This window comes from Manis javanica, chromosome 9, assembly GCF_040802235.1.
Source record: "Manis javanica isolate MJ-LG chromosome 9, MJ_LKY, whole genome shotgun sequence".
NCBI classification, from domain to species: domain Eukaryota; kingdom Metazoa; phylum Chordata; class Mammalia; order Pholidota; family Manidae; genus Manis; species Manis javanica.
In genome coordinates, this window is record NC_133164.1 from 28,245,699 (window position 1) to 28,270,897 (window position 25,199).

General features: G+C 42.0%; 1 protein-coding gene across 1 annotated transcript; it reads right to left on the reverse strand.

The window, feature by feature from the left end:
- Window positions 1–9,237: 9,237 nt before the first annotated feature.
- Window positions 9,238–21,026, reverse strand: ACOD1 (aconitate decarboxylase 1). The gene is made up of 5 exons (XM_017662845.3): window positions 20,945–21,026; window positions 16,769–16,930; window positions 15,914–16,003; window positions 14,468–14,673; window positions 9,238–13,588 (listed from the first exon to the last, which is right to left on the reverse strand). The coding sequence occupies exons 1-5, from the start codon at window positions 20,954–20,956 to the stop codon at window positions 12,643–12,645; spliced, it is 1,416 nt and encodes a 471-aa protein (XP_017518334.1). The 5' UTR covers window positions 20,957–21,026; the 3' UTR covers window positions 9,238–12,642.
- Between the last annotated feature and the right edge of the window lie 4,173 nt (window positions 21,027–25,199).

Here is a 25,199-nt window from a genome sequence, read left to right on the forward strand (position 1 = left end):
CTTTTATAATAAACTAGCTGATCTAATGAGTAAAATGTTTCTCTGAGTTCTGTGAGCTGCTCTGGCAAATTAATAGACCCAAGATGGGGACTGTTGGAACCTGAGATCTGTAACCACTTGGTAGGCAGCACAGGAGGTGACAATCTGGGTGTGTAAAGGGGGAGGAGGACAGTTTTGTGGGACTGAGACCTTAACCTGTGGGATCTGATGCTATCTCCGGATAGTGTCAGAATTGAACATTGCTCGTTGGTGTGGGTAAAAAAGATACACACTGGACTTGGATGCATAATTTACCATTAAACAAGAATTCCCTCTTCCCTCAATTTCTGGCAACATCTACTCTACTTCTGTCTCTATGAATTTTACTGCTCTTGGTACCTCATATAAAGGAGATCATATAATATTTGTCCTTTCATGGCTGGCTTATTTCACTTAACATAATGTCTTCAAAGTTCATCCACGTTGTAGCTCATATCAGAATTTCATTCCTTTTCAAGGCTGAATAATATTCCATTGTGAGCATAGATCACATTTTTTTTTGGATCCATTTATCTGTCGATGGAAATGTGGGTTGTTTTCACCTTTTGGCTATAGTGCATAATGCTGCTGTGAACACTGGTGTACAAGCATTTGTTGAGTCCATGTTTTTAATTCTTTTCATTACATATGTAGAAGTGGAAATTGTTGGATCATACAGTAATTCTGTTTAATTTTTGAACAACTGCTATCTGATTTCCACAGTGAATATACCATTCTTGTAAGTATTTAAGATATGCTGTTCATTAATTTCTTTGACTGCAGGACTGAAAATTGTAAGTCAAAAGATATTTCTATTCCTGAGGAACACACTGAGTTTTCCTGGGTGGAAAAATGACTTGTTCAAGGTCATTAGTAGTTAGTGACAAAGCTAGTCCTAGAAGCCAGGTCTCTTGTCTCTGAAACATAAGGAAGGAAACCATTTAAACCCAGAGCCTGTTTAACCAGAGGGGTTGTGGGGAAAATGTAAGTTCCTATGGCCAGGATCCTCACCTGACCCTAAACTACTTGATGATGTAACTGGCCTGCTGCTAGGCTACTGCTTCCACACCTGTAGGCAGTAAGTTGTTGTTGACTAAGTCACTATATAAAGAGCTCTTCCCAGTGCTCTGGACAGAGGCATAAATGGAGGTGGACTACTGACCTGTAGACTGCTGATGCAGACCTGTTTCTGGTGCTCCACCTACTGCTGGGAGAATAAAGCCAGGTGTAAATCCTTTCAAGAATGGTCTGTTGTCATTCCTCGGTCTCACTGAATCCATAGTGAATTTGCCCAGGGCTGAAATCATCAGGCAAGACAGGGGTATTAAAGTTAATGTGGCTGTTATTTATTCATTTGTTCAACAAGTAGCTATTGACTTCATAGTAGCTGAGCAATGTTATTTGGATTATTGCTATTAATGAGCCTAGGTCTCTGTCCTTGGGGTGAAGTCTGTTGGAGGTAAAAGGACTTGCTTACTATTGATTACAATGCAGCAAATGCCTTAGCACTTTGTCAGAGGTTCCAAGCAATATGCAAGGGTTGAAAGTGTGTCCCACCTTCACCTCCACAGTGGGCAGGTGCATAATTCCACAAAGTGATGGCAGGCCAATTCAGAATTATTAGTTTAAAAAACAGTCCCTTTTCTTTACATCTATCTTTTGTGCCTTTCAGAATATTCCAAGTCTTTTCACTAATAATGGGATATATGTGTGTTTGGATTCTCATATGCATATATTTCACAGAAAGGAGATATTCAATTTTGTAAAACCGAAAAATGGAGAAGAGATATTTAGAATATTAATATATTATCAAACACAAAGTTTAGTAAGAGGTGGCTAAGTCATGATCCTAGGCTTTCTAGCCCTAATGACTTCTTAGAAAGTCAAGGGACATTTGACTCACACCAGCCTTGTTCACCTCCAGCTGGCTTCTGGGCATGAAAGCCTCTGGGGTTTTAACTCAGAGCCCTGAGGCTGTGAATTTTATCTCCCATTGTCTCTAGATCAGTGGTTGCCAACCTAACAAATAATAGAATCACCCTGGGCTAATACCAGTGCCCAGGCTAATGCTTCACTCTCAGAGGGTCCCCCGTAATTCATCTGTTTGGGCTCCAGACTCTCCAGGTGGTTCTAATAAGCAGCCAGGGTTCAGAATTACTGCTTTAGAAAGGTTTCAGGGGAAGATTTAATCAGCTATACCAAGTTTTAGAGCCCTATATGGTTCTTTCCATAAAATGGATCCTCTTTTCCATCTGTATAAAGAAGCATACATATGTGTATGCTTATATATAAAAATAAAACCAACCTCTTCCTGTTCTGTTTTCTTTCTGGAAGAGAATTTATAGCTCTATTTTTCTTTCCTCTAGAAGTCCCCTGTGATTTCTTCCTTACAGTCCAGTTCTAATATTTGTAGTTGATGTTGGCCCTGAAGGCACACAGAATTCTTAGTGGTTTCCTGACTTTCCTTTCTGGGTTAGGCTCTGAAGTTGATTTGCTTGATTGTTTTCACAGAGGTAATGACATCATTTGTTTTTGTTTCTATTTTTGAGGTGAAGCTATTTGCTCAGAATGCAGAGCAGATGCACATCGTTAATCACTTGAAACGTTGCCCAACAGAAGAGAAGGGAAATGTGCTAGAGGAAAGTGCCAGGAGAGCCCATGGGGACACACGGGATTTGGCGGACCTGCATGTCAGTGTGCCTGATGCTGTCAGTATGCCTGGTGAGTTAGCCGGAAGCTGTGCGGCCAACTGTTCATTTTAATTAATGTGCAATGACTTCCCAGCCCTCTTCCCGAAAGAGTGGTGCAGGTTTAGCAGGTTTTGAACCCTTCTGTGCCAGGCTCTAGGTCTGCTGTTCTCAAATTTTGCTGCACATGAAAGTCATGGGGAGCTTTTAAAATGTTCCAAAGCCCGTGTGTGGGGAAGTTGGGGTTCCTATGGCCAGGATCCTCACTGAACTTAAACCACCTGATGATGTAACTGGCCTGTTGCTAGGCTACCGCTTCCACATCTTTAGGCAATAAACCATTATTGCGCTATATAGAGAGCTCAGCCCAGTGCTCTGGACCGAGGCAGAGACGCTAGTGCTCGACCTACTGCTGGGAGAACAAGCTGGGTAATATACCCTCTCACACCAAAGAACATTTGCTGTCATTTTCTGTGGTCACACTGAATCCATATCGAACTTGCCCAGGGCTGAAACCCATTGGCAAGACATGGTGTCACACCCGAGACCAGGTATGTCGGACTCTCAGGGTGGAAAACAGACATTTGTGCTCTGATGCTCCCCTGGTGACTCCACTGTGGGGCCTAGTTTGGGAATCATGACTCTATCTAGAGTGACCAGGGGTTCCCAGACGTGGCTATACCTGGAGTCATCTAGTGGGCTTTAACCATCAGTGCCTGTGTCTGTATGACCTGGATTTTAGAATGTTTTGGATACCAGAGTGTCTCTACTTTAACGGGTATGCAAATCTCCCAGAGATCTTGTTACACTGCGGGTTCTGATTCAGATCCCAGGGGACTGGTGGCATGGGGCATGCAACCCACATTTTGAGGCCTCAAGGCTCTGGAAACCATAGTGGGAGGGATTGCCTGTTTTTAGAGATTTTTCAGTGTGGGACTCATGTAAAGACAGGTGACTCCACCTTTTAAAATAAACTACTGATTTTTAAGTATAATTGCCTTAGATACTATTGACTTCTTTTTATTTAATCCCCTTTGGAAGGAACTGCACGTTATATATATTTTTCAAAATAAAGAATTAAAATCAGTTGTATTTCAAGATTATTTTAAATGTTCCCAATATTCTTGAAATTTTTGGAGGCCATTTGGAGATATCCCACAGTGAGAATCAGAAGTCATTGTTTTCGATCAGGAGTGTGTTACTTGTGGATACTTATAGTATCTACCTAAATAGGTGGCTTACTGCTATTTCACATAAAAAGTATTCCAGATACCTATTGCTATGTAAGAGACCCCACCAAAATTTAGTGACTTAAACAATGACTTATTATCTTTCCTGGTTCTGTTGGTTAGCTAGGCTTAGCAGAACTTTGCTTGAGGTCTTTCACACAGTTACAGGCAGGGAGTGGCTGTGGCTGAAGGCCTCTGGAGGCTGGGCTGGGCTGGAAGTCATGTAAGAGTGTCTCACTGCTGTGTCTGGTGCCTGGGCTGGGACTGGCTGGAACAACTGGATGGCTGGCTGTGTGGTCATGTGGCCATGCCATGTGGCAATCTTGGGCTTCCTCATAACTCATAGATCTTGGGGTGGCTGGGCCTCTCACGTGAGATCTGGCATCCCCCAGAACAGGCATTCCAAAAGATCCAAGCTTTTCTGTACGATCTAGCTATAGATACCACTCCATGTTACTTCTGACACTTTCTATTGATTTAAAGTAAGACTAGATTCAAGGAGAGATTGCAAAAGAGCATGAATACCAGAAGGCATGGATATTGGGGTGCCACATTTGGAGACAGATGTGCTACACATTCTGCACACAACACTAATTTAAGTATCTATTTATGAAACCCCAGAGAGAAAAGGGGTGAGAGAGATTGATTTTATTTGAGCTCCTGGAGTTTTGTGAAGTTATTCTTTTTTTTACATTGCAAATAGGATGGCCCTGAGACAACTTTGTAAAGATTATTGCCCTTGAGGTCTGATGTGAAAATCAGTGTTCTCATATCTATAACAGTATGACGTGTAACTCAATCAAAAAAATTACTGCAATTTAAAAAAATATTTTATCCTAGTGCATAATGATAGGTTTTTGTTTTTTAGGAGAAATCAAGTTATGTAAAATGCTTTTTTAAAATAATATAGATCTTTCTACCAATCTTGAAATATTTAGCAAAAATTAGTGTCATGATGGGCATCCCGGCTTGTGTCTTCAGAATTTCATACTATTGATGCAAAATGTTTTTTATATTTAGTATTATTAGGTTAATATAAACCCTTCCTGTCTGTAAAATTCACGTGCTACAAGAGCTACATTGAAGCCATGTAACCTCCCCCATAATTGGTCTCTGTTTTAGTATCTGACACCAGCTTTTTACAAAAGGGTCTCTGAGCAACTTTGACAGACATAGATTGCTATCCTGACTTTTTAAAACAAAACTAATGAATTAATCTAAGTCATAATCTTTAAAGAAATTATATTTTTCCATTCCATTCACATGTCTTATTGCTCCCATATGCCTTCTTTGCTTAAAAATTGTTCAAAGGTTTTTCTTGTCAGCTGCCTCAAATAATCCTGGGTCCCCTGTCTCTGCGGGTGGTTTTGGGGTTGCCCAGAACTGCATTGTCAGCAGTTCTGTGAAGGGCTCTTCAAGCCCTCTGCTGTGCTAGGAAGCCCACCGGCTGGTGCTGCACTTCCTCTGTGCTGGCAGCTAAAAGTTTCCTGCCTGTGCAGTCACAGTCGGTCAGGACAAATGTGGATGGAGGAGGAGAAAACGATGAAAAGCTTACTGCCAGCTAAGCAGGTTCTATGGCGCTTTCCTGATTTCCTTCTTTCTGATGAATGTACACATGCCTCCTTTTCTGAGAGCTTAACAAATTATTTTCCATTTGAGGTATTTGATGATTGGCGTTAGGATGGGGGTTGGGCACGGTAAGGGTTTGAGATGATACGACCAGATGGCTCTGGGTCACAGGGAAGATGTATTCTTCCAAAATACATTGGCTTACACTGTAAGAAAAAAAAATCAATATAGCAGTTCTCTTGTATGACATCATTTAGGTGTATGGATCAAATTACACTTGCTTTAAAAATCTCCTATTGATTCTAGTACCTGCTGCCTTCCTTTCTCTTACAAACTATATTGCAACGATGCCTTATATTGGAACAGATCTCTTATGTGTGTGGTGCCTGTAAGCTTTTGCTTTGAGTATGGCAATGTTTGAGGGGCCAGTGCAAACGGGTAATTTCAATTCTCTTCACAGTCATGCTGGTAGGTGCCTAAGAAACATTTTCTCCCACTCAGTTAGATCCTGTCTTCTGGTAAGGCTGATGTCAACCAAACCATAGCCATCCAGAAGTCTGGATGCAAACATGGCTACAGGGATGTGAGCGAATCCTGCCAGGATGCTACTGACAAAGTGTACTTTCAAGGCACGGCCCTGTGCATGAACCTTCTGATGGGATATGAAAAGTAGTGGGGGATGTTTTATAACGTGTTTGAAAACTGGTCCTTTAGTTATAATATTTAGAAGAAATTGCTCAAGTAAAAACATTTTGCCTCCTACCAAATGAATTACACAATTTACCATAACGATAGGGACTTCCAGTGTGATCTTGACTCAAAGATTACAGAGCCATCATTGAATTATTCAGATGCATGTGGCTTCTAGACAAGCACACTGTTATTTTTGTTTTTCATTTTTTTAAAGTCAGAAGCAGCACTGTCATGGCCTGTTTCAGACAGATGGGCCTTGAGCTGTTCCAAAGGTTTTCTGAACCTCCAACTTGGCTCCTCCATGGGCACCAACTGTAACTGGAATGGGTTGACTTGTTCTTTTAATAATAACTACAACAAAAAACAGGGAGAAATAAGTGACATGACTTTTGAAGGTTGATTTCTGCATTTACAACTGAACTAGGTGACTACACTAACTGTCTTATTTCTGTGAAGGTATTTATCCTGTTCTTTACCATTCAGATAAAACTATGGCACCTTTCAAAAGTTACTACATGTCATAAATTCTTTAGATGTGTTCCACATCTGTCAAGTCTTGGGCGCCCAAGGGTTTAGCAGGAACCAGAGTAGTTAATTGCCTCTGAACCCCTCATCTGTTTTGGATGCCTTTTGATTTGTCACTTTCTCTGGACTATGCCTATGCTTTCTTTTATTGAATGTAGGGTAGGAGAAGAGGAGGAATGGAACTATTTTCCTAATGAGTAATAAAAAACACTGCAGTGGTGCAGGTAGATTTCATAGGAAGAGACCACGCACGCACACACAGACACGCCTCTGCTGGCAGGGAGAGCAGTAGGTCCCGTGACTGCTGCCTGCCTTCAGTTCCTGACAGCCTGGCTCTGTGCAGGGCCATCCTGTTGGAACTGACGGGGAGACTACATTTTCTACAGTTTCACAAGTCTTTTGTTGTCACTGGTTGTATCATGGCCCAGGAAGAACTAGAAGCTATTAATCCTACTTATGGAAGGAAGGATCCCATGCCCTGGATTCTCCTGGACCCCAATTCAGCGTCCAGGGATATACATCCCACCAGGGGAGGAACAAAGGCACAGAGCTGGCCCAGAAGAGGTGCGGAGCATTTTCCTCATCCTGTTTACTTACTGTGCTTGTTCCTCCACTCACAATATTACAAGCTCACAATTGGGAGGGGTTTCGCTGTTTTTTTGTTCACTGCTGTATTACCCGTACTCAGAACGTCCTCTAGCACATATTAAGCCCTCAACATACATTTGTTGAGTGAAATAAATGCCCACCACGTACTCAGCATCCCCAAGAAGTTCCTCTGCCTAAGCTCTCACAGACCTGAAGGTGGTCCCAGATACCACAGGGGACTGATTATTCATTTATTCAATATTCATTTTCATTTTTTATTGAAATGTAGTTGATGTACACCTTTTATTGGTTTCAGAGGTACAACATAGTGATTCAACAATTACTGTGATATCTTTTTTAGATGAAGGCTTCCAGATAAAGTTGTTATATTGTATATTCCCTTTAAAATCACATTTTCTCATTTTAAGTGCCTGGATTAAAATCATCACAGTCCTTTGGTCTGTGACAACTTTAAGCCTACTGGTCATATCAGTTGTAGTTAATACTGTGATAAAACACATAGCTAATACATCTCAAGTGTTACATAGCAGCAATTGCTAAAGTGGAGGCAAAGTCCAATTTTTCTGTATCATTTTTCTACCATTCAAAGCCCCACAAATGGGAAAGGAAGACATTTCAGGAAGGGAGACGTGCAGGAAAGAGAGAACAGAGCAGGCCCGAGGCTGCTCTCTTTATTCGGGTCTGTTTGTAAGGTTTGCTTCCTGCTGGTGTCTGGAAGCTTCGCCTTTGACCCACTCCCTGACTGATAAAAATGGTTTGCTCTACCTAGACTGTGCAGACAGCATGAATTCTATTGAATACCTGCTTTCCTTTTTGGAGTTTGGAACTAAGGTTGTTGGTGGAGGGTGACTACATGACCAGCCCCTAGAAAGACCCCTGGGAGCTAAGTGTTTTCCCAGGGCAGCACTGTATACCCTTTCCTGAATTTGTCTGTTGGAGAAAGGAGCACATTCCTGGGCTCCTCGTGTGTCTCCTCTCTACAGGGAGAGCACATGCAAAGCCAGGCATGATTTCTCCAGCCTGCCTGTGTGTGTCTCTTGTTGATCCTATCAAGCACCCTTTCACGTTAACAAACCTGAACCATAAGTACAGCTATGTGCTGAGTCCTGTGAGCTCTGGTGAATCCCTGAATGTATGCACAGTCTTGGGGACCCCTAAAACTTATTCAATAGCTGGGACTCGAGTCCTCAGAGCTGGCAAAGTTGTGTCTGATGGCTGAGGCAGTTTGACTCAGGGCCTGTGGTGAGCATGCAGAATGCAGACGGGGAGTTGGGATGAACCTCTGGCTCTGAGCCGGAACCTTTGCCCCAGGCTCAGGGTGGGTTTCCTCCCTGCCAGCTCGCCTGATCTGTGTGAGGATTCATGGATCATGGATTTGCTATACACAGGGTTTATAATGCTCAAAGTGGGCTGAGCAGCATCCTTTGTTCCCGTCCCCAAGGGACTGGAAGGGAAGAAACAGGCATTTGCCACAATTCCTGGACATCAGATCAGAGCTATACACCCTCACCTTGGACCCTCTCAGGGTAAGGTAGCTGAAAAGCTCTCCCTGTTCTCTCATTTCATGGAGGGACTAGATAAGTGGGCTCAGCCTTTAACACGTCCTTCCACTGGCACTGTGGCTCAAAAATGCCCTAGCATTTGACCATCATAGAAAGGAATCTTCTAGAAAAGAATGTGGGGGTTGACCTCTCCCTCTCCTTCTTTGTTTTTTGTATTGGGTCGCATAGGGGTGGATGGAGTACAGAGCTCCCAGTGAAGAGGACTTTAAAGCTCTCTCTACAGACCCATATTACGCATATTTTCTTCTGCCTTCAGGTAACTCAGGGTGCCTGATAACTATTATCAAGGGCACCTTGGGTGCTCTTGTCCCCCTCAGGAGAGACTATCTCCCCAACCCATGCTGTTGGTTTGAAGCATCCATTAGAGTGGTTAAAAGATAAATTGAATCATATTAAGTTTTTTAAAGAGTTTATTTGAGCAAAAATAAATTTGAATTACACAGCATCCAATCTAGCAAACAGGAATTCCAAGGAGCTGTGCAAAATGAAAGACTTTTAGAGGCAGAAGGGAACAGAAATAAGGAAGTTACACTAGGCAAAATCCACTGGGAATTGCTTTAGGGAATGACAAGGGTCTAGTAGGTAGATTACCTAACTAGTACTGATCAGGCAATTCCTGGCTGACTCGTTTGAGATTCCATTTCTGGGAGAGCTGCAACTAAAATTAAGTCTTATTTTAGTGATGTGGGGCTTAGCATAAAGGATTTCACTTTGACTCTGTTGTCTTGTTTTTAGCAGAGGTTATCTGAGGATATTATTAACAGTCTTCTTATCTTGCTCCTAAAAACTTCTGAAATGTATAAAGACAGGATAATAATTAAATTTCATCTCAAGGGCACAGTAGAAACCACCTCTTATAGCTCCTCTTTTATCAGCTATGTTCAAACACTTTCGTGGGAGTTACATGGTTGTGTTCTCAGTAATACAGAGTCAGCAGTAGAGAATTCTACCACTTCTAAGTACTGCTTTAACTATATCCTACCAACTTTATGTGCTATTTTTGTTATTGGTTAGCTCTAAATGTTTTATAATTTTCATTTTAATTCCCATGTGACCCAAAAGTTATTTCGAGGAGTGTTTATTTCCAAACATTTCAGGCTTTTCTTATTATTGTTTTTATATTGATTTTTAACTTAATTGCATTATTATTAGAGAAAATGATCAGTATGATCCAGTCCTTTGAAGAGCTGTGAAGACCTGCTTGCTGGCTCAGTGTAAGTCCCATTTTTGTAAATGTTCTGAAATTTTAAAAAATGAATTCTCTAGCTGTTGGGTACATGATTCTGTAAATGTTCATTAGAATAAACATGTTCATTGTGTTTAAATTTTATATAGTTTATTTATCTTTGGTTTTCTTCAAATATCAATTACTCAGAAATGTTAACAGTCTCTTTGTATGGTGTTGGATTTATCTATTTCTCTTTTCAGTTCAATATTATTTAGATACATGTAAGTTTAGAATTATTTTAATTACCTAGTGAGTTGAATTTGTATACATGATTATATATCATATATAACCACCCTTTTTATTTCTAGTAATGCTTTTGCTTGAATGTTGTTTTGTCTAATATTAACACTTATTTATTCTAGATTTCTCTTATAGTATTCCATCCGTATTTCCCCCATCTTTTTACTTTCAACTTTTCTGCATCCTTATGTGTCTTGACTAAAACATATAACTAGAGTTTTTAAAAAATGCCTTTTGATGATACCAAAAGGAACAATAAGTTTTTGATTATATGGTTAAATAGACTTGATCAAAATTTTAAACTTCTGCTCTTTAAAAGACCATTAAAAACATGAAAAGATAAGCCACAGACTGGCAGAAAATATTTGCAAAATATATATCGGATAAAGAACTTATACCCAGAATATATTAAGAATATTTACTTAATTAAAATAATTGGAAAAATGGGCAAAGATCAGTCATTAGAGAAAAAGAAATTAAAACCACAATGAGATACCATTACACAGTGGCTAAAATAAGAAGACTGACAATTCCAAGGGTTGTTGAGGATAAGGAAAAGCCAGAAGCCTCATACATTGCTGTGGAAATGTAACATATTAGAGCTATTTGGAAAACAGTTCTTTATAAAGTTAAACCTAAACTTACCAAATGACTCAGCATTCTCTTAGATATCTCTCCTAGGTATCTACCCAAGAGAAATGGACAGCTATGTCTACACCAGGATGAGTATGTGAATGTTCAAATATGCATTATTCATAATAGCCCCAAACTGTAAATAATGCAACTGTCTATTTACTACTGAATATGGTATAGCCACACAATGAATGCTACTCAGCAATGAAAGGGACTAAAGTACTGATACATATGTGGAAAAATCTTAAAACCAACATGCTAAGTGAAAGACACCAGACGCACCAGACTGTATATTATATAATCCCATTTATATGAAATGTCTGGAAAAGACACAACTACAGAGATAGAAAGCAGATCATTGGTTGCTGAGGGCTGGAGGTGGGAATGGGGATTGGGGATTGATTGCAAGGAGGCATGAGGGAATTTTTGGAGTCACAGAAGTACTCAAAACTTAGACTGTGGTGATGTTTGCACAACTCTATAAATTTACTACAACTCATTGAATTGTACACTTAAGTGGATGAGTTAATAGTATGTAAATTAGATGTTATAAAGATGTTAAACATTTAAAAATGTGTCTGTCCTTTTATATTGTGCTTTTCCTACATACCCGTTCCCCCTCCTTTCTTGACGTCCTTTGGAATTTTTTTCCTGATTCCTTATTTCTCCCTCTGTTGACCTGGAAGTAATGCATCCTGCTGCTACCCTGGAATGGCCACCCTGGCCAACATGCATATTGACAAATCAAAGTCTAGGGTTAATAGCCCTTTTCTTGAGTGACATAAGAATTTAGAACACACTGACTATAATAACTCCCTGCTTATATCTATTGCTAGTGTTGCAATTTTTAACCCCATAGGACATTTTTATTATTTTATACAGCCAATATTTAATTACCCACATAGATACTTTTTTTTTTTTTGCTGATACTCTTTATTACATCTCAGACTCTTCATCCATAATCTTTTTCTCAAAAATATTTTTTTTCATAAGGAAAAATGATATGGTGGTTAACAGCATGGCTTCCAGAGCCAAACTTATTTTTCACTCTGCTTTCTATTTTTGCTTTACAGATAGAGAAACTGAGTCAGAGGGACACTCAGTAACATGTCAGGGTCACATCTAGTTAAGTGGCAGGGGCAGCATTGGAGCCCACTAAACCATTTTTATTTAAATCCAGTAGCATCCCCTTCACTGTGGAGGGCTTTTAATAACCCATGGTCTAAGAAATCTGCTGGTGGCACAGCAGACAGAACCCTTTCCCTGTCAGCAAATACACAGATAGGTTCAAATTCTTCCCATACCTTGGGGTTCATGACATTCATAAAAACTCCTTTGAAAAGATTATTTTCACAAGAAACTCACAGATGAACTGAATTTCAGCCTTATGAATGCTTATAAAATCAATTCCTCTATGTTTCTTGTGTATTTATGATTTTGCTTTAGGTAATTGGAATCATATTGCAAAATTACAAGACAGGACTCTTTCCATAATAATCTGGTTCTGTTTCTGGATCTCTCCACCTTTCTTCATTTATTCCTGGGCAGATCCTTGCTTTAAAAAGAAAATAATAAAATTTGCCCAAAATATAAGGTCATTTACATATTGGTAAGCCTCAGAAAAGATTGTATGATGGAATTGTTAAGTGCTAGATAAATTTTGAGATGGTCTCTGGTGGTGAGGGTCCTTTCAGAAGTGTGGTTAATGCAGAACAGTCTTCTAGGTCTTCCAGGTTTGCTACTATTTCTATTAGTCTTTCAACTGTGTCGCAGGACAGTGTCCCGGAGGCATTTGATCGGAACTTCTCCTGTAGGTCCTTCTGGCTCAGTGGCTTCCTCCAGTGACCATAGAAGGTATCAGAACTCTCTGTGAAGGTGGCTCCATCGCTGAGGGTGACACTCATCTCACAGTACATTGTGTTGAAGCTTGGCAGGTTGTCCTGAGGGTGCTCCAGCTCCACCTTATGGAGCAGCTTTCTCACCTGTGGCCTGTTGATCTGGAGTTTGTGGAATGATGGGACAGTGATGCCACCGTCAAGCAGCATGGCACAGGCCACATACTGGAATGAGTGACGGGCTTCGTGTTCTGAGTCAGGCGAGGGCCTGTTCACATACGGGACATCTGGGATTCTGAGCACAATTCTCTCAATGCTGTCAAAGGGAGGCAGGGCTCTGCCTCTTACAAGGTGCTTTCTCACAGATGCAGCTGCATCTGCCACCCAGTGGGTGGCCAAATGTGCAGGGAAACGCTTGAAGGCCACATCCTGCTGGTCCAGCAGCCAAGTGTGGGAATCGAGGTTTGGAAGGACTTTTGGGGAATAGTTGGCATAGAAGGCCCCAAACCCTGCCTCCATGTCCAAGACTTGCTTGTTTCCTTGAAGACCCAGCATTGCCAGAAAAGCAGCTTCCATCCCATGCCTGGCGGCATTGCCAATGTGCAGAGGCTTAGTCTGAGTGGCAGCATTTGCCATGGGTGCCCCAGCAAGAGAAACAGCAATAGCCAGGGCCTCTTGGCACTTGGTCATGCTGAGTCCTAAAAGCTTGGATGTCGCAGCAGCGCTACCCAACGTTCCTACCACCGAAGGGGGATGGAATCTGAAAAGCAAAAAATCAGAGTTGGAGATTTACAAACCTCAACCACCAGACAGCATAGTGTAGATCAGGAGCATAGGTAAGGGAGCCATACTGTCCGGGTTCAAATCTCAGCTCTACCACTTATGAACTGTGTGATCTTGGGAAAGTTATTCAACCTCTCTGTACCTGTGTTCTCTTAGGTTGAGTGGTGATAATAATAGTATTATGTCATGGGGCTTTGGAAGTTTCACATAATTTCACATGCTCACAACAGTGCCTAACACAGTAAATTCTTTATAATGGTACTGTTATAATTATTTCTAGAAAGGTAAAAGGTATTGATTACCAAAATTCTTTGTAAGTAACTATAAAAATTGAGGGCCTTGTAGAAACTGAAAGTTCACTCAGTATTCCTCTACTGGCAGGCTGGACCAAGTGACAAAATAAATAGTAGATTGAAGTATATGATACAGCCAACAGTTGGCCAGTTTTGACCTGTGAGTTGGACAGTCAGGTTTAGGATATTTAAATGTTCTCAGTCTGTAGAATCCTAGCAAACATGAAAGTAAATTCCACTTTGAAAATGGGCTCAGGAATATTCAGAGTACCCACGGATGCTAGAATGACATGCATCACCCTGGGGTGAGAGGTCCCCATTTATTTCATGGTCCTGGTTGCTTGACTGGCTATCTAAGCCCAAAGGAAATTTTTCATTAGCAATTCTTTAATCACACCTTTGTGTATGGATATATGGTGGCATCTGGTGAACTGAATTATCCACCAGCACTAACTTCAACATCTTCAATGGGCTAACCTCTACATCAGAAAGCTCTACAAAGATAAGGAGTGACAGGTAAAGGAAATGCGGCTGCCCTTCAATGGGGCAAAATCGCTCCATACCGCTTCGGTATGTTATTAGCCTCCTTGGAGAAATGCATCAATCGACCTTGCACTTCAATCCCAACATTGAAAGCCAGCAGCAGGTCGAGGCCAGAACACTTCGAACTTCGAGGCAGGGCTTCTGATAAAGCCACGAGGACAGGAAGGACAGCTCCAGAAGGATGGGTGGCAGGGTGCCACGTGTCATCAAAATCCATTGAGTGAATCTATGACACAAACAACAACCTCAAACCACAATGTATTTCCCTGAATGCAGTGGCTTTTGGACCAGTAAGGGTTTAGTAATAAAACCTTTTTTGATATGAGATTTTTAGGTCTGATTCTCTGAAAATAAAATCTATGAACTGGCTTTAATTCTTAATCACATGTCTGGGCACTGGAAATGCTGTCTTCTGCCCAGAGCAGGTAGGACTTTGGGGAGTGGCTAGTGAACCCCAAGGAACTTGGGTCTTATGTGGCCAGAGCTCTCTGCCACAGCCCTGGGAAGATCTATATCCCTCTTAAAAACAAAAGTGTGGAATTAGATGGCTGCTCCTCTCTTCTTCCCTCTCCATCCTTAATATAAGTTACATTAAAAGTTTAATGCCATTTATTCCATATAAGTCCATGTATTTTTGTACCTTTACATTAGGAAATAATTTCAAACTTATGGAGAAGTTGCAAGAACTCTTAAACCCAGGTTGACTATTAAACTATATTCTAAAATCACTATTTTCTGCTGTAAGATTTTGTTCCTCTTTATCCCAGCCACTTCCTTTTCCTTTAATATGAAATGGTTAGTAATAACCAGAAATTCATTTAAAAATAGGTTTTTGTGTCTGTAGGGTGTGGCTGGTGCATTTCCCACTGTTCACTGGACATTTACTCCTTGGTACACTATTGGGTTTGACTTTCAATATTTGAGCTACTATTACCATAACCATAAAAATATCTCAGAAGTGCCAGCATCCAAATTATATATTGTAGACTGTCCCTGAACATAGAAAAAGCATAAAAATTGTCAGATTAGGAGGGTTGATTTTTGCTTCAGAAAATATATACTCCATAAAGCCATTGTATCTCAATAAATATCTGTTGAGTGAATGAATGAAAAGTTGGTTACTGGATAGAAACAGGTACTGGCACAACTAATGGAATTGAGTCTAGATATTGGGTTTTATATTTTTTGCTATATACACTCAAAGTTTAGAGCTGAGATATCATAGGGGCATTTTCATCTAAAGGCTTCCATATTATTTCCTCTATTTCACACTTAGTTTGAAAAGCATCTATTCACTATAAAATATGAAAACTGAAATTAGTACATAGAAGAGAGGGCAGGCCACTTCACCTCCCTCAACTTCAATGATCTCATCGGTAAAATATGGAAATGGGGCAATTTTTGAGATATTTCCTGGCTCTGAAATTATGATTTTCTAACAGTTGAAGACACGTAAACTTCCTTACAGCCACACCATTAACGAAAGCAGCGTATGTCGGCGGGATCCTCAAGTCTGGCCGGCCCCAAACAGTGCTGGATAGATGGGAACTGTAAATCTGCCACAAAAGAATATCAATCAGTGATGCAGATTATAAATACAATGTGCCAAGTCACCACTTCAAGGGCTGTTTTTCACCTTTAGAGGCATTACTTTAATAGTCCTTATTTCAACCTTTGTGCTAGATCAAAGCCTTAATCACTGGATTCCTCCCTTGCAGAAGACTACACAACTTTCTCCACGGAATGAAGAGGAGATGCTGCTGCTCGATCCCAGACTGTGATCCAGAGGTACTCGCGGGAATGGAGTCTGAATTTACTCTTATTTACTCCTTGAGGGTGAACACTGGGGAAGTGGATCAACTGTCTACACCAAGCACACCCTTTGTGGAGAGGACGCTACACAGTCCACAATACACTTCCACTCTTTTCAGAGTGCTGGACAGTCTTTTCTCCAGAGACTCTTAAGGAAGTCTTGGCATGAACAAATGATCTGAGATAGAGGCTATTGCTTCTAAGACTCTAAGGTAAAAAATACTTTCCACCATAATAGTAAACTATGAGATATTACTAGTCGTAAAACTGATCTTAAGGCAGTGACTTAGTAAAGGGTACGGATGAATGTTAAAACTCAAACAAAGAGATCATAGAAAAGCATAAAGCTATATACAACAATGCTAGATATGCCAAGAACTGTCTCTAAAGTGAAGAGTATAGTAGTAGAACACAAACATACATCTCCGGGTAGACCCATGGGGACAGCTCATGAGCAAGCATATATGCACACTTGGCTTAATATCTAAGGTAGACATTGGGTTTCTTACTTTACTATATTTGCTGGCTTTGTGAAACACGTCCGTACTGGTTCCCAGGATCCCAACACCCAGTGTGTCCAGAATCATCCTCTTGCTCCTCTGAATGACGCGATCAGCCAGGTGTCCCACCTGCAGGCCATGGATCACTTTGGCAAAGCTCTCTGTGACAGACTTTAAAAGGGAGAGTGTTAGACTAGTGCCACATTCTCTTTGTATTTGCATACTTCATTGCTATACAAGAACCCGAGGTACGTTTGCTCCACTAGAGGAAACGCAGTGGATCACACTAAATTCAATCCCCCCAAATGATGAACACTGAGCACCTATTATGTGGAAGGCAGAGGGATGTAGAAATGCACAAGAGCCAGGCTCTGCCCTCAGTCGAGTTGAGGACACAGACTAGCCTGCAGATGATGACCACAGAGTCTGGGGGCTGTAGTGGCAGGAAGCGCAGAGCAGGGGTGTGGGAGGGACATCTCACCCACAATGTGGGAGTGCCTGGGTGTGTGTGCATTCAGCTAGAGCTGCTGTTATTAGCTATGAGCCAGGTATCCTGCTATCATACAGTATCCATACGAGTCTCAGCTCACTTTGCAGGTGAGGAGCTGACACCTAGGAAGGTGAGTACTCAGTTACACACTCTTAAATGGAGATTGGACACACATTTCTATGGGTCTAACTCCAAAATCTGTGAAGTTAACTATTAAGCCACCATTTGCTAAAGTGTGGTCTACGGAAAACAAACCTCAGAAATGCCTGGGGTTCTTGTCAAAAATGAACATTTCTGGTCCCCCCTCCAGATCTTCAGAAATAGAGCCCCCCCAATCTAGAAGCTTTTGAGGCATAGCACAGGATTCTGTATTTTTAAGATCTTTGGATGAGTCTTAAATGCTCTAGTTCTGTCACATCCAGTGTGGCAGCTGCTCTCCACGTGTGTCTGCTGAGCATTTGAAGTGCAGCTAGTCCAAATAGGGATTTTGAGTTTAAAAAAATGGACTTTGTGCTGGGCATAGAAGCCACAGGGCATAAATCTGCAAAGAAGTAAAAAGCTAACCTTTGCAAACAATATGGCTTCTCTCTCACTTACCAACTTTACATTTCCCTGTATGGCCCCGGAAGATGACTGGTTAGCCAGAGACGGGTAAGATTCCTCAAGGGAGGAACAACCTAAGACAGGCACAGTCGCAGGGGGGCCATCAGGTGAGAATTTGGGGATCAACAGAGGTGAGGCTCAGAACCTCACCCCCCCTGCTTTGAGAGAAATCTTCTGCATCCGTGGATGTCTTGCTGCCCTTGTCTAGCCTGGATTAATACTTAGTCCATAGGCACACACCTGATCATCTGATCATCTACATTTGCCTTCTTACAGCACTAAACTATGTTTTCTACCTTTATCTTGCATCTACCTACCACTTCAGCATTTTATTAAAAATAAAAATAATAATAATAATAGGAGAAATGTGGGATCAACATATAAATCAAGTACAAAAATCAAATGAATATTCATATTTGACCTGATGGTTTATAGGTCATATTGCATGATCAAAACCGAAAGTTTCTGTGATGAATGCCCTTGTACTGTTCACCATGTAAGAATTTATTCACTCTGTAAGAATTCGTTCACCATGTAAGAACTTGTTCGTTATGCTTCAGAAGATTGGAGACTGACGAGAATTAGGCTTGAGATGGATTAATGATTGTACATTGAGCATTGACCCCCCTATACTGAATTTTGTTGTTGTTAACAACCATTTGATCAATAAATATGAGAGATGCCCTCTCAAAAAAAATAAATAAATAAATAAATAAAAAAAAAAAAAAAAAATGGACTTTGAAGACCTAGGAGGACAAAGGGAGTATAAAGCATCTCATAAATAATTATGAAATATTGATCACATGCTGGAATGATAACATTTGGGATATATTGGTTACATAAAATATATTATTAAAATGAATTTCATTGGTTCCTTCCTACTTTTAAAACTATTGCTACTAGAAAATTGAAAATTACATTTGACAACCCCTTCCTATTCTCTCTTGTTGATGGAGATTTCTGGGAGGTGTTCATACCTGCACTGGTTATGAAAACTTAATGGAGTCAGCCAGGTGGAGGTGCTGGTTAAAGGATGGAAGTTCTAGGCAGAGGAATCAGCAAGAGCTGGCCTAGGATGTGTGACAGGATGCAGTGAACTGGGCGAATTCCAGTGGCAGATCTGCATGCAGAGAGTGGAGGTGAGAGGGAGAACAGATTTGCAGGCTAGAACTGAACAGGGAAAGTTATGCTCTGCTAAAGACTGTCAACAGGAGCCGTCGTGCTAGCCTATGGTCAGAACTGTGTTTTGCAAAGATCTCTGTAGGTGCTTGTGTAGAGAATGGATTGGAGATGGGTAGGCAAGGGCAGGTACAAGACTGCTCCACTAGGCCAGGTTCTGACTGGAGAAATGGCAGTGCCATTAAAGGAGGGAACACAGAAGAGGAGCAGACCTTTGGGCAACCGTGATGGGCTCATTGTGAACTTGTTGAACATGAAGTGCTTGTGGTCATCCTGGTGGAGAAGACCCTTCTTCTGCTACTACCCACAAACCAGGTAATAAAAACCTGCAGGACTGTTTGCATTTCATGAGCAGTGGAGTACTTTGCAATTCCTTTAAATATCAAGTTTTTCAATGCAAAGCCAATTATTTTCTACACATCTTCATAAGAAGATGTCTATTATGTATAGTTACAAACATCCACTCTTAAGTCATGTTTCAGTGACGATGTCTAGCATTTAGTATCACTTAGTAAATGTCAGATCACTTCCCTTTCCTGCTCCTATCATTGCGTCATGTACAACTTCTTTTGTCTCTCTGAGCAGCAGATACCTCACTTTAAAGCATTAGCTGTAGGGTGAGGAGCTCTTGGATCGGAGGGTGTGATGTGTCTGGGTTCCTCTGGGCAGAGATATAAACATGGGACCAGTGCCCAGATGGAAGTCCCTCGGCTTGACCACCAGCTAGTCCCAGATTTCAGTCTGCAGATTACCAAGTCAGGGAAACCCTGCTATTTTCAAAAGGATGGCTACCTATTGTGTCTCTGAAGCTTTGGTACAAAGCTGAGGGGATTCTGGTGTGCTAGACAGTAGGAGAGAAGTTGGCTGGGACAGAAAGGGTGCTGGCAGAGACATTTCTGATTAGGATGGAGGATAACAATAGCCCTGATGTTGTGCTGGGTAAACATACTTAGGAGCAGAGGGAGGGGAAGGAGGTAAAATCACTAGCTTGAGGATCCACCAGGTAAACCTGAAAGTTCCAAGTTCTAGTTGGATCCCTTGTTCTAAGCAAACTACCCCTTGTCAGCCTCTCTTCCCACGTGCACAGTTCCCACGGGTGCCTGGCTGGTCGTCTCCTCGGTTAGACCTGACCCGGGAGTACCTTAAGGGGAAACATGTTTGCCTGGGGAGTGTGTGGTGCTGGGGCACCGAACGGAGCCTGCAGCGTCATGGCAGCATCCATCCACAGTCCCACGACCGTCCCCTGATGAGTCCTAAACACTACCCCCTGCGTCAAAGGGCAAACGGACCCTCCTGGCCCCGGAGGCAGGAAACATGAGGAAATGAACACGCAGCTGCTCAGCTGTCTGCAGCCTTGCACCTGTCTATTTCTACAATACCTTTTTGCTCTTCTTGACTTTCTCATGGCATTTGCTTTTCTTTTTCATAAGACACTGTGACTAATATATAAACAAGGGCAAAATATGCAGTCATTTAACAGATATTTCACAAGTTCTTGCTATTTGTCTGGCACTGAGATAAGCTCTTGGATACCAAACCGAGATGTTGTGGTTCGGGCTACAAGAAGCTTATCTTCTCCGGGGAACTAAGGACAGTGAACAGATCGTGAGAAATGCCATCTAGCTGTACCGTAATGGACATACACAACACCAGGCAGTTAAATCTCCATGAATTTAGAAGGATTCATTTTCTTCCTAATTTTATATAACAGAATCGTGTCTCTGTTGGCAAAACACTGAAGGAAAACAAGATGCAGTTCATTATAAAGCCCAGGGGCTATGAGAAAGATTAAATTGCCATTTCTGAAGTGGAAGCAGGTAGCTCTTAAAAGCAGAGGGCAGCTGAGGAAATCGAGAAAAGAAGAGGTGAGCTAGGAAACCCATTTAAGTAAGCCAAGTAAAATATAACTATACCTTCAGCATCATGTTGTTTAAAAGAGGAGGTTTGTCCAGGAGCGCAGTCCACTTACCGTGTGACTGCCTTTATACCCCGCGCTCCTCTCAAACCCATTATCTTTCACTTTGTTCTAACTCAGAATTTCCACTATTTCAACACCTCCCAACTAAATTTACTTCAGCTTCCTCTGTACTGAATTGGTTAACTCCCCAGTAGATGAAGAATTCAGTAAGGCCAGAAGATACAGTAGCAATAATCCTATGACCTCTCCCAGGCATCAGGAAAGTACATTAATGCAAAACCAGGATGGCATCTTGGGCCTAGGCGCCATGGGTCAAAATCAGAAAAACAGTCACCCTCTTTCATCTGGATATTTCACTTCTAAAAATTTATCCTAAGGAAATAAGCATGGATGTATGGGAAAAATTAGCAAAATAAATAAACAGATAAATAAAATAAAATTCATAGACTTGTTTAGCAGATTAAAAATCAGGAACAACCAAATGTCCCCAAATGCTTGGTTATGTAAAATACCGCATGTACAGTATTTAAGGCATATTCTAATTTTCCCCTTGCACGTCACCCCTGCTGGTCACCATTGTTTAGGGACAAATGTGCCCCCCAGCGTTCCTGGCAGCTTGGGGTCACAGACCAGGAAGGGCAGTGGGAGGGAGCCTCATCTCTTCCCAGCTCATTCCCTTGTTTGTTCCTCAGTTGCATTTGCCGTATGTATTTTCCATCCCCGTTCTGGGTTCTCTGCCTGGCCTCTGGGATATGCTGGCTGCTTCTTGCTGTTGTCCAAGCTGACTCCAACACAGCCCGTCCAGGCCTCTTTGCTTAGGGTCAGCCGCTGTGGCCTGGCTAGCATGGATGTGGCTCTGCCCCTCCGTGTAACTGCAGGCTATCTAGACCTGACCAGTTGGTTTGTCCCTAGAGTGGGTACAAAAAAAAAAAAAACAGGTTACTTAAAATCTGAGCTCATTCCAGCTGTAGTGGCAGAATTTGTCTTTGGGGGAGATTGCGCCAGTTTTGGAGGAAATCTCCACCTTGGGGTTCTACCCCTGGGAAGGAAGGGAGAGTCTAGGACAAAGAGGAACTAAGCTGCTGTGCATCAACAAAAGGCTTTCTTGTAGGTTGGCGGTGCCTCTGGGAGGAGAGGAGAAGAGGTTGAGTGGTTTTGCTTCTCTTGGTTGGATCCTGTGAAAAAGAGTGTTGCAGCTCTGGAGACAGGCCCGAGGGCAGGGCCAGTGGGAGCCCCCACAGATGGTGGGGGTGATAACCTGGTTATAAGCCAGAACCCCCTGGGGGTGTAAGCAGGGAACTCCATGTGGAAGGCTCCAGGCAGACACATTTAGGGACCTGTGAAATCAAATATCTAATTTGAAGTTTTTCTTCACAATACGCTAATTCCCTTGTCATGCTCAGGGAAGTGTGTTATGTACTACAGCCTAGTATCAGTCGTGCTTTGGGGAACGAAGGCAGCGGTGGTTTTGTGCATGGAGTACAGAAGGCTGGAGAGAGAAGCTCAAGGTACCAATCAGGGGGAGAAGTGACCAGCAGCAGCTTGGGGAATGTAGGTACTTTTTGGTATCCTACGTAGTTAAGAAAGCGTCAAGGGATGGTGTGTGATTGAGCTACTTGGATGGTACAGGGAAGAGGAGCTCAGAAGGATGAGTCTGGGGGAAGTTTAGATTCTACTTTTAAGACAATAGCTGCCTAAAGGGGGCTTCCCAGCCATGGCCCAGGCTGGGGAAACCCAGACTAGGGTCAGCAATGGCACGGGCACACACGGTGGTTGTGTGGGTCAGGATACCATTCAGTTTTTATTTTATATCCCTGGACTCCAAGGCCAACTTCCAGTGGAAGAGTGGATTCTTATTTCCAAAGCAGAAGATGGGTGTTTTGGGGTTGTTTGGACAGAGTCCAGTGAGAAAGAACAATCGCATTATAACATTTTGTGATTTACTGCCAGATAGTTCACATGAATTGGTGTTAAGAGTGATAATAGGCAGTGGAAAGGAAACAGACACTTAGTTTGAAAAACACTTAAAATAGAACTATCCAAGCATTATCTCAATTGGGAATTCTAGAGTTTTCAGCTTGCATGTCCATACTTAGACATCTCCAGGTTCCTAAGACCACTTTTACAAGAAAGTGAAGAATGGTCTCTAGTCGCTTCAACCAGGTCACAGTGGGGGAGCTTTATAAAAGAATGAACTTTGTCTTGCCTTATGGGCTGTAATAGAAGTGCTGCCATTTAGCTTCTCAGGCCTCAGAGAAGTGGTTTTTGCCACTACTGAATACAGAAGAAGAGCTAGTTCAATTATTTGCTAGTTTAATTACTTTGTACTTTAATAGAACTGTGACCAACTTAATGACTAAGACCCTTTGCAATCAGAGTCACTTTTTAACTCTCCAGGGGTTTAAGTCATAAGCTGTATATTGATGCACCTGTCCAGTCAAAACAGTTGATAACTGCCTCTTGTCTTTTGCTCTTAGCTCTCAGTAGAAGCCAGAGCCATTGTTTTAAAAAGTAACTTTCTTCTTCCACCACTCTCTTGGGGAAAAGCAATGCAGTGAGCAGCCCTGTACCAAGGCCCGTGTGGGGGAACTGAGGTCTCTGGCTGACAGCCATCTGGGGCCCTCATCTCTCCATAGCGAGTTTGGTCTTCAGAGACTGTGGCCCTGGCTGGCAGCTTATCTATGACCTGGTGAGACCCTAAGCCAGAGCCACCCCTCAGCTGCTCCAAGATTCCTGACCCTCAGAAACTGTTACAATAATAAAGTTTGTTGTTTTAAGTGGAAAAGGCTTGTGGGTAATATCTATTACACAGTATTGGATAATTAATACAAACTCCAAGCTGTTGGGCCCTTGGGACATGTGAGGATAGTTACCTCATATTGTCAGAGTAGGTAGATAGGCAGACGTGAGCAGGGAAGGGGAGTGGGGACTTCGGCTGGTGTTCATGGTTGGCTGGATGCCTACATTCTACATGTTCCATGTAAGCTGTTCTCTTGGCATGTGGGGCATGAAAATATACAACAGACCAGCTGAACCTGGCAGGTTCCAACATGGAGGAGAAGTTGACCCAAACTTAGCCCCTCAGTACATTATATACTCGTTAACATAGTAAAAATCATACCTCCCCTGTCATGACAGTTCCAATGAGAACCAAATACAACCAGAAACCCCCATCCTACGTGAGGGTGGAGCAAGCCCAAACTCTATGAAGACCCTGACTGTTCCCTTTTAAAATTCCTCGCTTGATAAATATTCATACCCCTTTACATACAAAAGCTCATTATTGTCTCTTCAGTGCAAATACTTCTGGGTCTGTCCACCTCTCAGGCTTGTGCTTTCACTTTTCTCTAAAGCCTTATTCCCCAAATAAATTCCTAAGGTGCGAATGCTGTTTGCATCCGTTCTTGAATTCTTTCTCATGACAGTCCCAAGGACCTGTGTCCATTAACAGTATTGGGCTTAGCATCTCCCCCTCCCCCTGCAAGGCGCGTGGCCTTCACTGCTTTAAGGGCCTTTGCACCAGTGAGTCCCTCTCACTTCTCCTGTCTTGTTCCCACACCACACAACTTTCTTCTCATCTTCCATCTAAGTCAGTGGTTCCTAGCTGAGGATGAATTTGTCCCCCAAAGGATGTTTGGCAATGTGGAAGACATACACAAATTGTGGCATTGAGTGGATGGGGCCCAGGGATGCCAGTAAACATCCTATACTGTACAGAACAGCCCCCTACAGCAGCCCCCTAGTCCACAATGTTAACAGTCTTAAGGTTGAGAAACACCTGTCCAACGTAGAGGTTACATCTGGGAGCCCTCCCAAACATCCTAAGTGTAGGTCAACATGCCCCACCTGCAGGTCCCGATGGGCCCAAGGGTTCCTGCTTTATATTCCTTATCAGACTGGAAAGTTCTGTGTAGGTAGGGAACTGATCTGCTCCACTGATCACTACATCTCAGGATATCACACAGGACTCTGTACCTAGTAGGTGCCAATAAATTTTTGTTGAATGAATTAATGTAAACTGGATGCTTTCAGTAAGTCCATCATGCTAACACATGAATGAAGTTTAACCCCTGTTTGTTCCCAGTGGAATATGTCAGGAAGATTTTTTTTTTTAATGGCTATGGCTCTAATTCTACTGTGGAATGCTGGTCTTACAGCAAGTAGAATACAATAAACAGACCTTTCTCTTCATCTTGACAGCAGCAGTTCCAGCTATAAGGGTTGCTTGTGAATGTGAGCTATCATAGTAA